At 34.5% G+C, this 16,676-nt stretch overlaps 1 protein-coding gene across 1 annotated transcript; it reads left to right on the forward strand.

Moving 5' to 3' along the window:
• Positions 1 to 10,904: 10,904 nt before the first annotated feature.
• Positions 10,905 to 13,337, forward strand: LOC122055367 (short-chain dehydrogenase TIC 32, chloroplastic-like). Its single transcript, XM_042616774.1, has 2 exons — positions 10,905 to 11,039; positions 13,004 to 13,337. Exons 1-2 carry the CDS (start codon positions 10,943 to 10,945, stop codon positions 13,156 to 13,158), a joined length of 252 nt encoding a protein of 83 aa, XP_042472708.1. The 5' UTR covers positions 10,905 to 10,942; the 3' UTR covers positions 13,159 to 13,337.
• Positions 13,338 to 16,676: the final 3,339 nt, after the last annotated feature.

Here is a 16,676-nt window from a genome sequence, read left to right on the forward strand (position 1 = left end):
ATTACTTTGATAAACCGGATGTTCCAAGACCTTGAAGCTTTGCCTCAGTCCATAGACTGATTGAGCTTGCACACAAGCTGCTCTTAGCCCTTTGCAATGAACCCTTCTGGTTGCTTTATATGGATGCTTTCATCAAGACTTCCATTAAGGAATGCTGTCTTGACATCCACTTGCCAAATAGATAAAAGAATCCGGATAGACTTAAGCATGACTACCAGTGAAAAAGTTTCTTTTTCATCAAGCCTTGCTTTAAAAGTTATTACCTTCCTTTCTATCTCTCTTTTCCTATTATAGACCTTTTTACACCCAAAGGCTTTTACACCATTTGGTGGTTCTACAAGCTTCCAGATTTTATTAGAATACATATATTCTAATTCTGTTATTCATTACTCTTTGCCAAGATGTTGCATCTTTATCTTGGAGTGTTTCGTCATATGTTCGGAGATCAGGTTCATGTCCTCCAGGGATCGAGTCCAAAAAACTCTCCCAAAACTTGAATCTTTTTAGGTTGCCTAACAACCCTCCCACTATGACAAGACATTTTCTGCAATTGTGTATCATTTGTGATACGTGTTGCAGTTTCCTTGTGGTATCTCATCTTGTACAGTTGGTACTAGATTAGACATGCCTTTTATTATTTCCTTAAGAACAAATTTTCTTATGGGCACATGGTTTATTACATAGTATTTTTCTAAAAATCGGTCATTGATGCTAACAATGACCTTCTGATTTTTAAAACTATAAACCTACTTTCATTTTACTAGGATAACCCACAAACAAGTGAATTCCTGTCCAACTTATCATTGTCTCTCTTCTGCATATGTGCTGGACTACCCGAATCCGAATATGCTTCGAAATAGGCTTACGCCTATTCAGCAATTCTATATGAGTAGAGAGTTCTGACTTTAGAAGGTACTATATTCACTCCCGTTTCCAGAGTATATCCTTAAAATGATTTTGATAATATTCTTAATAACTCATCAATCTACTTATTTCCATAAGAGTCCTATACCTTCCTTTTTCTACACCATTCTGTTGGAGTGTACCAGGTGCAGTTAGTTTGGATTGAATCCCTACTTCTGATAAATGACTCCTAAATTCTCCCAAGAGGTACTTGCCACTACGATCTTACCGTAGTGTCTTGATACTTTTACTTTGTCGTTTCTCCACATCAGCCTCGTACTCTTTGAATTAATCAAAGCACTTAGACTTGCGGCACATCAAGTAAATATATCCATATCTCAAATAGTTGTCTATAAAATAGATGAAATATTTGAAACAACCTCTTGCCTGGATGCTCATAGGATCACACAAATCAGAATGAACCAATTCCAATATATCTTTGACTCCATACCCCTTAGACTTAAAAGCTTCTTGGTTATTTTTCCTTCCAAGTAAGACTCGTAGGTTGAAAAGATTTCCACTACTAATGAACCCAAAAGTTCATCAGCTACCAATGAATCCTACTCAAGTTAATATAACCTAGCCTTAGAAGCCAAAGATATAATTGGTTCATTTTTGAAGGTTACTTTTTCTTAAAGTTAGAAGATGTGTTACTAATTTCCATTTGTTGCATCGTGAGAGTTATTGGATTTATAAATTGCCAACCAACGTACCAGAACAGATAACTTCCCTCTTTTTCTTAATAACAACTTTGTTATTAAAAGAGGCAGAATATCAAGTTCTTTGAATAGTTTAGAAACTGAAAACTAGTTCTTTCTAAACTTGGTGCGTAAAGACAATTACTCAAAAATCCATGTTTTATTCTTATCAAAAGATAAACATCTCCCACTGCAACAGCTACCATTTTTACAGTAGTGCCCATGTAGACAGTGTTTTAATTTTCATTTAGTTGCCGGGTTTCCTGGAACCCTGCAATGAATTGCGAACATGATTAATGGCATCTGTATCTACACTCCAGGTTCTGGTAGATAACACCACTAAACATGTTTCAACTAATGAATTAAATACACTTATATTGTTCTTAGTTCTAAGAAGACAGTTTACCTTAATGTCCAAGTCCTATTTCCAATCATTACACTTGGGATTACTAAGTCTTTCTTATAGTATGACTACTAGGGGATTGACAAACATTTTAAATCCTAAGAATCACAAAAATACTTGGTCAAGATCAACTCCTTAAAAATCCCCATGAATTTTGTATGCCACGATAGTGTGGACGTATATAAAATCGAAGAGGAGATTTTATTCATTAATTTTATTATCTCGTCAACTTTACTTTATGACGAATAAAATTAATAGTTGATCTATCTTTGATCAAATATTTGGTCAAAAACTTTTGAATTTAAAAAAAATATTGATTCCTCAAACAATATTATTTAAATTCACCAACACCTCAAACACCGTGAATTTTGCATGCCACGTTAGTGTGGACGTATACAAATTCAATATTTGTAAAAGGAGGGTTTTACCCATTAACTATCTTGTCAACGTATCTTTATGACAAATAAAATTATCTCAAACACCGTTAATTTTGTATGCCACGTTAGTGTGGACGTATACAAAATCAATCATTTGTAAGAGGGGTTTTAACCCTTTAATTTTATTATCTTGTCAACCTAGTTTTATGACAAATTAATAGTTGGTTTCATTTGGTCACACAAATAATAGCAATGACTCCGATGGGGAGGATACTATTAGATGTGTCTAAGTGTATACCATTACTTGACACTAAGTCCATTAATAAGATTATGCCCCTTCCGTTGGGGAAGATCACACGCTCTTAATTAACTTCCTATAGTCATCCAAAAATGGAAGTCTGTTCTAGTGATCTGCAAACTAGCTCATCCGTTATGGAGGAAGGCACTCAGAGCCAACGCGCAAGCTTGTTTGCATCACTTACAAACCAGTAATGGAGACCATGGGATTTACTTAAAAATCCCTCTCCCACTTAGTTATTTATTAATGAGGAATTTTAACTATGCTAGCCTACTAAACTTGTAAACTAACATGCACACACAGCACAATATAAAAGCAATAAATAGAAAATCTAATTTTCAACTATTATGGCTTTTATCTCTAGTTGTCCTCTATGTGTTGTCATCCCAAGCTGCTGCCATATTTGGCCACCGCCACCGGGTCCATCTGTCGCATCCATCTTGCTCCTAGTTCCGCTACGCCTCTGGTCCTTTGAAGGTTCCACGCTTTGCAAGATTCGATCCGCGACATAGATAGAATTTTACATTTTTGATCCTATATTCCATAAAAGGAATGTACATATATCTAGATCAAAAATAAAATCCTAATAAAACTAAATACAACTCCTGCTATATTTTATTACAATCATGCACACACATATAAATGCCCTTGACATGTCCAAGGGTCCAATCACACACATAATAACTAAAAGTCATAATAGTTGGATCCTGCATCCACAAAGTTAGCACATCCTACTATTAACCTGCCTAAATTATGTATGACATGTGCATAATTAAACTAATACCAAATACACAGAGGCAAAACCCTAGCTCTGATACCAATTGTTGGTTGCTACTCGGAAAACCTAGAGGTTCCACTGTACAAAAATTTTGTACAAAGGTCTGAACCTTTTCCTAGCTACCATGTGTTCTTTTAAATTAAATTTTGGATCGCCTGCGGAACTTAACACGTTTGATCTAAAACTTAATCTATTTGTTCTTTTAGGTTTTGACTTGGATCTCCTGTGGAACTTAACACGTTCGACCCAAGTCACCTTAAGTTATTAATTCCATTAAATATTAATTTCCATAATTGGTTCCCAGTACTGACGTGGCGAGGCACATGACCTTCTTGGATATGGGAGCAACCACCACCGACTAGACAAAACCTTTTATAGAAAGCTAATATTTAATTTCCTAAAATAACTTTAGGTTAACCGAAAAGAACAATCAAATCACAAGGAAAAGAAAAATAAAAGAACACTATATCGAAAACAAATTCGAAACACTAAAATTGTATGCCTCTTGTATTTGGTATTATTTCCAAAAATAACTAGTATGATGCGGAAAGAAAAAATACTAGTTATACCTTTTAGAAAGACCTCTTGATCTTCTATCGTATTCCTCTTCTAACCTCGGACGTTGTGTGGGCAACGATCTTCCGAGATGAGAACCACCAAGCACCTTCTTCTTCCTTGCAAGTTTCGGCGATCAAAACTTCTTCTAAGATGAAGAGGTTCGGCCACCACCACTATGCTCCAAGGGATGCTAGAAACAAAGCTTTCTTTCTCTCCTTCTTCTTCTTCTTCTCTAAACTTGATCCGGCCACCATATGAGTCTCCACAAGAAGGATGAGGTTCGGCCATCAAAGAGAAGAAAGGAGGAGAGGATGGGATGGCCGGCCACACCAAGGAAGAAAAAGAGAGAGGAAAAATAATAGAGTTGTTCACTATGAAGGCACCTCTACCCTCTCTTTTACAATCCTTGGCCTTAGCAAATAAGGAAATTTAAATAAAAATTTCCTTAATTCTTTTTCCATTGATAAGGAAAATTTATTTAATTAAAAATATTTTTTTTCTCATCAACAATGTGGCTGACCACTTTAAACCAAGCAAAGGAAATTTAATTCAATCAAGAATTAAAACTTTCCTAATTTGTTTCCGAAAATTTTATAAAAAATTTCTCTAATAATTTTTTCCTTCATGATGGTCAATAAAAAGGAAATTTTATAAATTAAAATATTTCTTTTAAACATGTGGATAAAAAGAAAGTTATCTTTAAAAATTAAAATCTCTTCCAATCTACAAATAAGAAAAGATATCTAATCTTTTCTTAATCTTTGTAGAAGCTTTATAAAAGAGATATTTAATTTTTAAACTCTCTTTTAAATCATGAACATGATTAAAAGGAAAGCTTTTACCAAAATTAAAATCAACCTTTTAATCTACAAATAAGGAAAGAGATTTAACTCTTCTCTTAATCTTTTGTAGAATCTTATAAAAGGAAAGATTTAAATTTTTAAACTCTCTTTTAAATCATATTATCCACATAAGAAAATTTTAAAAAATAAAATTCCTTTTTATTTTAATAGGGCTGGCCACCTAAGCTTGAGTTCAAGCTAGAGTCGGCCACATGAATTCACCCATGAACCAAAACATGGCCGGCCCTAGCTTGGCCGGCCCCCTATAGGATGGGTAAGAAGGTGGGTATAGGTGGGTATAGTACTCTATAATTAAGAGGCTACGATAGGGACCGAGAGGAGGAATTGGTTTTGGTCTCCCGATAAAATTAAGCATCCCGTGTTCGCCCCGAACACACATCTTAATTTTATCAATAATAATTCATTCCACTAGAGAATTATTATTGAACTACCGCACCAATCCCAAATTACATTTTTGGGCTCCTTCTTATTATGAGTGTGTTAGTCTCCCTGTGTTTAAGATAACAAATGTCCACTAATTAAGTAAGTTACTGACAACTCACTTAATTAATATCTAGCTCCAAGAGTAGTACCACTCAACTTCATCGTCATGTCGGACTAAGTCCACCTGCAGGGTTTAACATGACAATCCTTTTGAGCTCCTCTTGAGGACATTCTCAACCTAGTATCTCTAGGACACAGTTTCCTTCTATAATCAACAACACACACTATAAGTGATATCATTTCCCAACTTATCGGGCTTATTGATTCATCGAACTAAATCTCACCCATTGATAAATTAAAGAAATAAATATCAAATATATGTGCTTGTTATTATATTAGGATTAAGAGCACACACTTCCATAACAACTGAGGTCTTTGTTCCTTTATAAAGTCAGTATGAAATGAATGAACTCAAATGGTCCTACTCAATACACTCTAAGTGTACTAGTGTAATTATATAGTTAAGATAAACTAATACCTAATTACACTACGACCTTCCAATGGTTTGTTCCTTTCCATCTTGGTCGTGAGCTACTGTTTATAATTTATAAGGAACCGATAACATGATCTTCTGTGTATGACACTACACACCATGTTATCTTCAATATAAATTAATTGAGCAACTACATTTATCATAAATGTAGACATTTAATTAATGTGATTCTTATTTCTAGATAAATGTTTATACCAAAAGCTAGGCTTTTAGTATACATCCTAACAAAAAGAACTTACCTAAATGATCCTACTCAATATACTTAGAGTGTACCAGTATAATTTATTAATCAAGATAAACCAATACTTAATTACACTACGACTATTCCGATGGTTTGTTCCTTTCCATCTCAGTCGTGAGCAACTGTTTATAATTTATAAGGAACCGTCAACATGATCTTCTGTGTGTGACACTACACACCATGTTGTCTACTATATAAATTAATTGAACAATTACATTTAACAAATAAATATAGATATTGACCAATGTGATTCTTTTATTTCAAAAATAAATGTTTACAAAAGCTAGGCTTTTAGTATACACTTTAACACCTTTAAGGGCATTGGAGGCGCCTCATACCCAGTTTTCGTGACCGTTTGCAATCAGATAGAGCTTTATCCGATCAAACTGCTTAGAGGCGCCCTCAACCCTCTTGGAGGCGCCTTCAACACTCAGGATAAGATTTTCAGGAGTTATATAAAGGCCCCTGGAGCTAGGAAATCAATCAATCAACTCAGTATTCAATTCCTAGCAATAGTTTAGAGCTTTCAGTGTGTGAAAGGTTTCTCCAATTTCAGAGAAGGAGATCTTTCTGAGCTTTTTCATCACCTTGGATTAACAACCCTCTAGGTTGTAACCAAGTTAAATTCTTTGTCTCCTCTTTATTTCTGTTAGTTTATTTCTTTATTATTATTGCATTTTTTGAGTTGAAAGAAACGAGGAAGGTATTTTTATTGTGCAGGCAATTCACCCCCTCTTGCCGGCCCCGCTGCACCAACACTAACTATTTCAAGAAGAGTCCTATTTCTTCTTTCAGCAACCACATTTTATTGTGGAGTTTCAGAGATAGTTAGCTGTCTAATAATCCCTTTCTCATTACATATTGTCTTGAACTGATCAGACAAATATTCACCTCCACGGTCAGTGTACAAGATTTTAACCTCACATTCCAATTGATTCTCAACTTCGTTCAAGTAATGAATGAAGCAATCTAATGCTTCAGATTTGTGAGAAATCAAATACACATGACCAAAACATGTGAAGTCATCAATAAATATAATGAAATAAAAACTCTCATTTCTAACCTTCATATTCATTGGACCACAAATATTAGAATGAATTAATTGCAATGGTGATTCAGCCCTAATAGCCTTAGCAAATGGTTTCCTAATCGTCTTTCCAGCAAGACAATGCTCATATATAGACAAGTTAATCTTAACAAGAGTGCCTAAAAGACCCTCCTTAGCTAATATATTCATTCATTCTTGTCCTATATGTCTTAATCTATCATACCAAATTTCATCATTAACATCAGCATTACTAATAAGAGCAATGTTTGAAAAACAACCATCATTATTTGGTTCTACATCAAGAACCATAAAATCATTTGTTACATAATCATGCCCAATTAACACAATGTTAATTCGAAGTTCCACGCAATGACTATAAAAATTTACACAATAACCTAAATCAAGAAGACAAATGACGGAAACTAGATTCCGTCAAATCTCAGGAACATACAGGACATCATGTAGAAACAAGCTACAGCCACCACGTAGGTTGAGCTTGCAAGTGTCAATTCCTTTGACTTCAATTCTTACATTTTTCCTACATATATCCATTTGTTGCTAGCTGGTACCCGACGATACTCCACATATGTAGCTCGATCACGTGTTATATGGTTCGTTGCTCCTGAATCTACAATCCATAAAGGATAAGAATTTGTTAGATCATAGATTTCGCTAGAGGGGGGGGGGGGTGAATAGCGATATTTAAGAATTCGAAAATCAATTTACTTGGTTCAAATAAGGAAAGTAAGGGCAACGCTAACACAACTAATTTTACTTGGTTCGGAGTCTTCGTCGACTCCTACTCCAAAGTCCGCACTCGTCGAGTGCTTTCGTTGGGCAATTGCTAATAATTCACAAAAATGATTACAAAATAAGTACAGGAATTATTAAACTAATACCGATAACAAGAAAAAAAGAAATGAGTCACAGGTTGTCAGAGAAACCTTGCGGCGTCACAGGAGCATAGCGCAATAGAGCAATCATAGAAGAAGTTGTTGTTTTTAAGCTCTGGTGAAGGCCTTCTTTTATAGGAGTGCTCTGGGCACCCAGATCCCTTCCGGGTGCCTGGACCGTGATGTCGTCAGACCAATCAGCGTGCTCCTAGCTGTCAGGATAGAATTTACCTTTCGGGCACCCGGACCATCATTTTCCATAAACTCATTTTCCTGCAAGAAAATGTTAGTCTAAGACAAAATAAAAGTTATACTACCCTGCACAATAAAGTGTTAGCACAATTATATTCAAACAGAGTAGTAATTAGATTCTATCTCCTCGAGACTAGAATCTGGTCACAATCTCAAGTTAGATTTTCAAAATGGTTCTAAGTTGGATCGACACCTAAGTTCCCTGACTGGGAATGCATCCTCACCAAGTCACTCCCCTCCAGTGACTTACCTTAACTTACCTGCCAGACATTCGATCAGCCCGTCGACCTATTTGGACTTCGTGCCAGCTATCCGATTAGCCCGTCGACCTAGCTGAACTTCCCTGCAACACTAAATTAGCACAATAGATAAAATGGTAAGGTAAAACCGTGTTAACAGAATTTAAATATAACTTAGGGTTATCTCCCCCTAAGGTTGCCTAGCTTCACTTACTAGAACTTCCATTGTCTGGTTTCACTCACCAGGACTTCCTCCACCTAGCTTCACTCGCTAGGGCTCGTCTTCACTCACTAGGACTTCCACCACCTAGCTTCACTCATTAGGGTTCGGCTTCACTCACTAGGACTTTCATCACCTAGCTTCACTCACTAGGGTCCGGCTTCACTCACCAGGACTTCCACTACCTAGATTCACTCACTAGGGCCCGACTTCACTCACCAGGACTTCCACTACCTAGCTTCACTCACTAGGTCCTGGTTTCACTCATTAGGGCCTGACTTCACTCACTAGGACTTCCACTTTACCTAACCTCCAATTAGGACTTCTCCTTGCTAGTTATCTAGTCATGAATAGACTTCTCTCTTTCAAACATCAAGCCCTGTTTGAATCAACCCTTAGTCAAACTGACCAGACTTAGGTATATTGTCAAACATCGAAACCCTAGAGGTTGATTGCACCAACAAAATCAGCTAACAACACTATACTTGCAACATAATGTTCGTGGAAAGAAGATAAAAATGGATCTACCTTTTTAGGCTTGGTACTATCTCGAGTGAAATGACCCTTCTTGCCATAGTTATAGCAAGTCAACTTGCTCTTAGGTCTTCATCCATATTTCTTTCCTTTCTTCTTGATTTGGTTTTTTGCAGCAACAACATTAGCCTTCTTTCCTTTTCCTTTCCTTTCTTAAATCATTTTTTCTTATTCTTAGAACCAAAACCTTCAGCTATAAAAGCTTGATCAAAAATCTTTGCGGATTCAATCCTCTCCGCCTCAAGTTCTATATGGCATGAGACATCAGTGAAAGTCTTGATACTCTCACTGTGGGTCAGATTCTATTTCATCGTTTCCCAAGAATCAAGAAGGGAATGGATAACTGCTTGAACCTGTTATTCATCGATCAACGTATGACCAGCAGTATTAAGCTCTCGAATCATGTTACCCATCTCTTTGAGATGTTGGGCTATGGTAACATTCGAGCGTTTTTTACAACTATCAAACTTGATGTTAGCTAACGGAGCTTACTCAGACTTACTCCACTGTACTTCTCTCTAAGGGTTGCCTAGACAGCATGAGCCGATGGTAATGACTCGTACTCAAATACCAGGTGATCCACCATTGAACTAATCAATATTCCCTTAGCAATGTAGTCCTTCCTTTTCCATGCCTTATAGGCATCAAGATCACGTCTGTGATGTGCTATTGAACCATTAGCTGGTTCATCTATGAATTGATTTACTACCTCTAGAACTTCTTGTTCCTCAAGAACGTATTATATATTGAGGTGTCAGATTTTGTAGTTATCTCCATATAATTTTTCTCCTTTATTGAGTTCAGCTATGATGTTTTTAGTTGCAATGATCTACATAAATAAACACATTATTTATTTCAATGTAATTCATATATATAATTAATTATTGACTCAGAGTAAATTAAAATTAGTTTACAAAATCAAGTAATAACTAGGTTTCCACTCATCATTTATATGTGTCAATCTAATCAACATTGATCAATTATATTACACATATCTCATCTAATGAACGAATCATTTAATATGAATGAATCATATATATATATGAACAAATCATATTATTTAACATGAACGAATTATGAAATGAACTAATCATTTTCAAGTTTGTTAACATATAACATAACTTTTATCACAACAAGAAAATTGGGATTTTACAATACTTAAAAGACAACGTTTTTTTTAAAAAGCGTTGCCCTTTTCTTTTTAATAACGCTTTTAGTGAAAAGCGTTGTTTATTTCTTTATTTTCTTACTAATAGGCAACGTTTTTTTAAAAATCGTTATCTATTAGTGATTTTTATCGGTCAAACACAATACTTTTTAAAAAACGTTGTCTATTAACATTATTTTAGTTTACAAATTATTTTAAAAGAGTTTTAAGATCCCGCTATCTTTAAAATTTGGACTACCAATTTTAAATCCATCATCTATAACTGCATGATATATGTATCTTATCAATGTTTATTATCTTAAAAGAATTAATTAAAGAAGTTTAGGGTATTAGATTTAGGTGGGTTAATTAATAGTTTGGGACTCAAATTAGTAAATAGAGAAAGAGAGTGGACTAAAATGAATAAGTGAATAAAAAAATGCTTTATGAAGAAATCGTTGGAAAAGAAAAGGGGAGAGGGGTCTTCGTCAGCTACGAGTGGGAGACGGACGCGATGGTTCGAGCGAAGGACTTCGGGAGAGCTTCAAGTGGAGGAGGAGGGGGCCTTGTGCGTGTGATTCCGACGAAGGAGAGCCAAGTATTCTTCCAAGGTAGTTATAGAGTAGAGTTCTCTAGGGTTCCGATCGTGATCTTCATGGGATCTGCAAGATTTCTTCGGTTTTAAACGATTGTGTGTTTTTCCGTGGCTAGATCGAGTGTTGAACGCGATCTTTAAGCAAGTTTTCTTCCATTGTAGATATGGGTAGAACTTCTAGGCATGTTGATGCTGGATTTTTGTGTGTGTCGATAATGTTCTTGGTGGTTTCCGTGTTGCAGATTTAATGCAAGTGAACGATTTTCGGTGTTCCGTCGAGTTACACTGAAGATTTTTGCTCGATGAGCATGGATGTTTCCTGGATTGTTCGTTGGATCTGGATAAGTCGTTATGGATGTCTTCTGTCGGTTTTGTACGCACTTGGAATATCTTTTTGAATAGTGGTAGATTAGAATGATTGAAATGTGCAAACTTGCATTTGGAATTTTAGAATCTGTTCATATGATTTGGGCATGTATTCTTTTGTATTATTTAAATGTTTGATTGGTGCATACTCTACTTGAAATCTTGTACATGCTCTAATTAAATTCCAGATCCTATTCATGTGTTTAGTTGAGCAAGTATTTTAGTTGTTCTCTTGGATTACTTAAAAGATGCAGACAATATGGAAATTTTTGGATGAAACAAGTGCATGATATACATATGTAACTAGCCTGTAAGATAATACCCAGATCATTATGTTCCTTTTGTATTTGTACACATGAAGCAGTAGGTTATCTTCTGTTCCAATATCTATTTAGTTTCAAGATACGGATTACTACAATATGTGTTATCTTTATCTCTAGATTATTAGTTACATTTACCTTGTACATGGTAGCATAAGTTTGAGTTGCTCCAATGATTGTTAGCTTTAAGTCTCGGTTTTCTTCAGTAAGAGCTTAGTGATTTAGTTGAGAGTTCCTGTTGTTGTTCCATATAATTAAAAGATGTTGTGATCTGAAATGTTATGGGTACTGCTGTAATTTCTTTTAGTGTAAATGCCTTATCTGGATTTGCAGTGGGGTGTTAGTACTTATGAACAAGGTAAAGGTGTGAATGCTGTAATTGGATGATAAATGTTCTCATGAAGCTCTAAATGTCCTAGTTCAAGTGTAGATGTAAATTGAAATGGTTACTGCCTTTGCTTTGGATTGATTGATAAGGTTAATTGCTCCAGATTATTGTTTCATGTATTTGTTTGTTGACTAGGAATGTATCCATATAACTCATGTTTCATGTATGGATTGGCATTAGTTAGGAGAAGCTTAGTGTGTGAGGTGACTCCACAAACAAGTTCACCACACCTGAGTGTCTGTTTAGATAAAGGTTGGGTAGTATTTCCATATGATGTTGTAGAAATGGGTGGAACCACGTGTTGCTATAGTAATTAATTGTTAACTGTGCTTAGAGTAATCTTTCCATTCTTGATGCTTGAATGCTGGATTAGGAATAAAGGTGCTTTCACCTAAATTATTTCAACTAGTATCAATGTTTCATATCAAATCTTAAACTCATGATTTTACAATCAGTTTGTAATCCAAGCACACAAGTCTATGTATATTAGTTATGACCAACTAATTTAATAGTTATAGTTCTTTTCAAACTTGTTGTATCACATTTGTCATATTACATTAATTGTGGCCACATGATCTAGTGTGAAAGATATTGCTAATGGGTAATTAAGTATCTTGTGTTTTTATTGGCCTTATTTAAAAATGAATGAATCATGCTGATTTATAATTTGGTTGGCAATGTTTTGTTTTGTCTTGTTGATAATTATATTTTATCTTTCAGATTTTGAAGATACCAAAAGTATGAGATATTCGAATGTAGACAATTCACAATTAGGCTCAATCTATCAATCGTTGCCAACCCATGGCGATTATGATCAATTGTTCTTCATGAGTTCTGCTATCATGTATTTTTTTTTTTTTTTTTTTTTTGCAATCTTACCGGTATGTTTGTTCTGCAATCTTACAGGAGTAGCAACTACATGCTATGTAGCATTGCATTCGAACCTCAGAGGTGTAACTGGGAAGTACTTCGATGAAGAACTATCAAGAAGGCTTTGGGATTTAAGCGAGAAGATGTTAAAGCCAATGAGTAAAGAACATTCAAGTCAAGAGAATAAATAACATCTATCAAGATCCTTTAAGTTCATGCAATAAGATGTAGTCGTTAGAAGTAGTTTTGAGTATCTCCTAATTAAAATTTCTTTGTATGTGAGTAATTATGTTTCTTATAGAAGTGTAAGGATGATAATTTGTATATTTATCTTGGTTGTTTATTTAATAATATGTTATTGATTGAAGTAGATTTATTTTTCTGTATTTTTTATTTGTCTTTGGTATTAAAAGACAATAGTTAAAAACCTCTTGTCTTTTGCTAAAAAAGACAACGCTTTTTTCTGTGTTATGAAATTGTTGTCTTTGCTAAAAAAGACAACGTATTTTATGTGTTGTCTTTAAAAAAAAAAGACAATATTTTTAAAGCATTGCAAAGTGTTGTCTTTGCTACAAATAACAATGCTTTTAAAGCGTTGTCTTTGATCAGACTTTTAACAACAGTGCTTTTAACAACGCTTTTTCAGTCATATAGATAACGCTTTTAAAGCGTTGTCTACCCGCTTTTTTCTTGTAGTGAGGGATCGTCTATCTTATGGACAGCCGTAGAGTAGAAGTCTTATCTCCGAACTATGTAAATCAGCGTGTATAGCGGTTTGCTTATTCTTGTCTTTATTGTCTTTAGCTTTTGTATTCATATTCGTATTTGTTTTTATATTACGCCGCTACGCAACTAACAAATACGTAGAAAGTGATTGATTTGGGGTGTACGACTATTTAACCCCCCTTCTAGCCGGCCACAAGATTCCCTGCACAAATGACCAAGTATTATAATTTTTGAACAATCTTATACAATGCACATGTAAAAATGGAGTAACTAATTGACAAACATGCTTAAGAAAGAGAATTTAAAGGCGAAAGTTGAGGAGAGATTCGAAGGTTGGGAAAGCGGATGGAGAATATCTCATGTTGACCCTGTCGATCGATCGACACCACAGCCATATTTACTTTAGTAATTAATATTTTTTCATAAAAATACTTATAAAATGTTCCACACGTTATGTATTTTCAAATTTACATTTTTTTATAAAAATATATTTAATGTTGCTTTAGATTATTATTTTTAAAATATTTTAAATTAAATAAGTTTAATTAAATTGATAAATAAAAAATTTAAAATAATAGTTAAAATATATATTAAGTAGTATTATAGTAATTTATCATACAAAATATAATTAGATTTTAAAATATTTTATTTGTTAAAATTTGTTGGCAATTATCCTACAAAATTTATATTTTGATATTTCATAAACGATTTAAAGTTATATATTATGGATCTGATATGGTTATTAAGTGTCAGTATGCAAGGTGGACGTCATTTAGCATACAAAGTCCTAATGAACCAAGAGGATCCTATAATAATCAACGAAGGTCTTAATGGGTCAAGAGGATCAGACATTATATGGTAAAGTCTTCATACATGGCTCAGAAGACCAAATACATTAATCTGGTATAACACTTGATGGGTTAGTTAGACCAGACATCAACTAAAGAAAGAAGTCTTGGTGGGTCGATCGGATACTAAGTAAAAGAAAGCCCAAACAGGTAAGCTGGATTGGATATTTGATCACAGTAAGCAGGGACGGATCTAGGATTTTAGATTTGAGGGGCCGCATACTAAGTGACGAAAATAATTATTATATATTGTATTCAAAGGTCACGCGATTGAAGCTGTGAAAGATGAGGAGGAAGGTGCCGATGAGAAGGCGGATAGAGCTGATGACAGAGTTGGGGAGGTACCGGCTACCAGAAGTGAAGAACTTGATGCACGGTTCACACATGGACGGTAGGTAAAATCACAGTTTATAGGATCGTGTTCCTATGTAGGATCGATTTAGAGTTAGAATCGAATCAGTCGAGATCAGATCGTAGAATAGTATGATCCTATTAAAAATATTTAAAATTTAATTTAGTATTTGATAGGAGGATCCAATTGATTAATAAAAATTAAATTAATTTGATATTTAATTAAAATTCTTTTTAAAATAAATTAAATAATAATATTAATGATAATAATAAATTGATATTTGATAATATATGTAATAAATAAATATAATTTATTTATAATTTTTAAATTTTAAAATAAATTTATATATATTATAATGATTCGTTTAGGTAAGGAAAGTATATATAAATTTTCTTATTTAATTAATAAATTTTAAATTCATTGACTGCTTCGCTGTGTCACGGCTCCCTTCAATTAAAAATCTATTCATATGTCGTAGCTCCCTTCAATTAAAACCTATTCATTGTGTCGTAGCTCCCTCACTTGGTCATTCGTCCCTGCTGATCCTTGCCACTGCTCCTCCCTCGCCTGAGTACTTGTCGTCCACTCACCGGCCCTCCCTCGTATGAGAAATTAGCGACGACACCTTCCTAGCTTCCCCGAGTTCCTTGTCTCCGCTATTCTCTCGCTTTCCCCTCTTCCCTAACTTCCTCTCTCTCACGTGGGGACGGGGGGCCATGGACCCTTAGTCCCCATGTAAATCCAGCCCTGATAGTAAGTAATGTAAGTCCGGAAAAGAATTTCGATCATAAATTAAAAATCAAAATTTTTCTTCGATCATTAAATTACAACTGAATAAAATTTTGATCGCTAATTCAGTCGTCAACTAACATTTTTCTGGTAGTATAGGTGAAAAAGGTGAATGGGTAGAAAATAGATATGCTACGAAAGTTTGATTCTAAGTCTATTACAAGAAATTATATATTCGTGTCAATTGGCATGAAGTCTAAAATTTTCTAAACATTTTTAAAATTATACTCGTGTGCCAACTGGGCACTAATGTTGATTTTGGAAAATCGATATGTATTGACCTTTAAAAATCAACATCACACTTTATTTATAAGTCTGGTGTTGATTTTGGAAGATCAGCACCTCCTGTGGTGCTAATTTACATGTTTTGAAAGTTTAAAAATCCTTTTGATTACTTTTGGGAAAGTCCTTTAATAATAAAGGACCTACATGAGTACTAATCCCCTAGATACATAATCGGGCACATCCTAAGTGATTCAGGTTGATGAAATAATCATGTGCACAATCAACCACATTTACACGGTAGTCATTCACTCTCTTTAGTGGTTGCTTATAAAAACCTAGCATATTCACAATTAACATAGCCCCCATCTCTTATCAAAAAAAAAAAAAAAAAAAATACAAATAATTGAAGCACTCGAATTGTGCTAAATTAGCACCACGTTTGCCGTAGGACTGTGACGTAGTAGTAGAACATTTAAGTTATTATCTCAATTTTTACGATTCGATTGTTAGCTCTAATAAATTTATAAAAAAATTTCCTTTACATAAGGAGCACAATCAAATGATACTAAATTTCTTAGCCACTCATCATGAATATTTCTTGATTTATCTTGATGGACGATATAAAAATTTCGTAAAAATGAAACAGTATATTAGTCAACAATACTAACTAAATTTATCATAAATTCAAAATGATTAATCAGACTGGGTAACGTCGAACCTAGGATGATCGGCCCAACACCACGGAAGTTTTCCACCGACCACCAGGGTA

Source organism: Zingiber officinale, chromosome 1B, assembly GCF_018446385.1.
Source record: "Zingiber officinale cultivar Zhangliang chromosome 1B, Zo_v1.1, whole genome shotgun sequence".
Classification (NCBI taxonomy): domain Eukaryota; kingdom Viridiplantae; phylum Streptophyta; class Magnoliopsida; order Zingiberales; family Zingiberaceae; genus Zingiber; species Zingiber officinale.

Excerpts from the sequence above, each read along its gene's own strand:
- LOC122055367 (XM_042616774.1), top strand. The coding sequence starts at position 10,943 with ATGGTTCGAGCGAAGGACTTCGGGAGAGCTTCAAGTGGAGGAGGAGGG. Across the intron at positions 11,040-13,003 it reads GAGCCAAGTATTCTTCCAAG|GAGTAGCAACTACATGCTAT; the intron begins GTAGTTATAGAG and ends GCAATCTTACAG.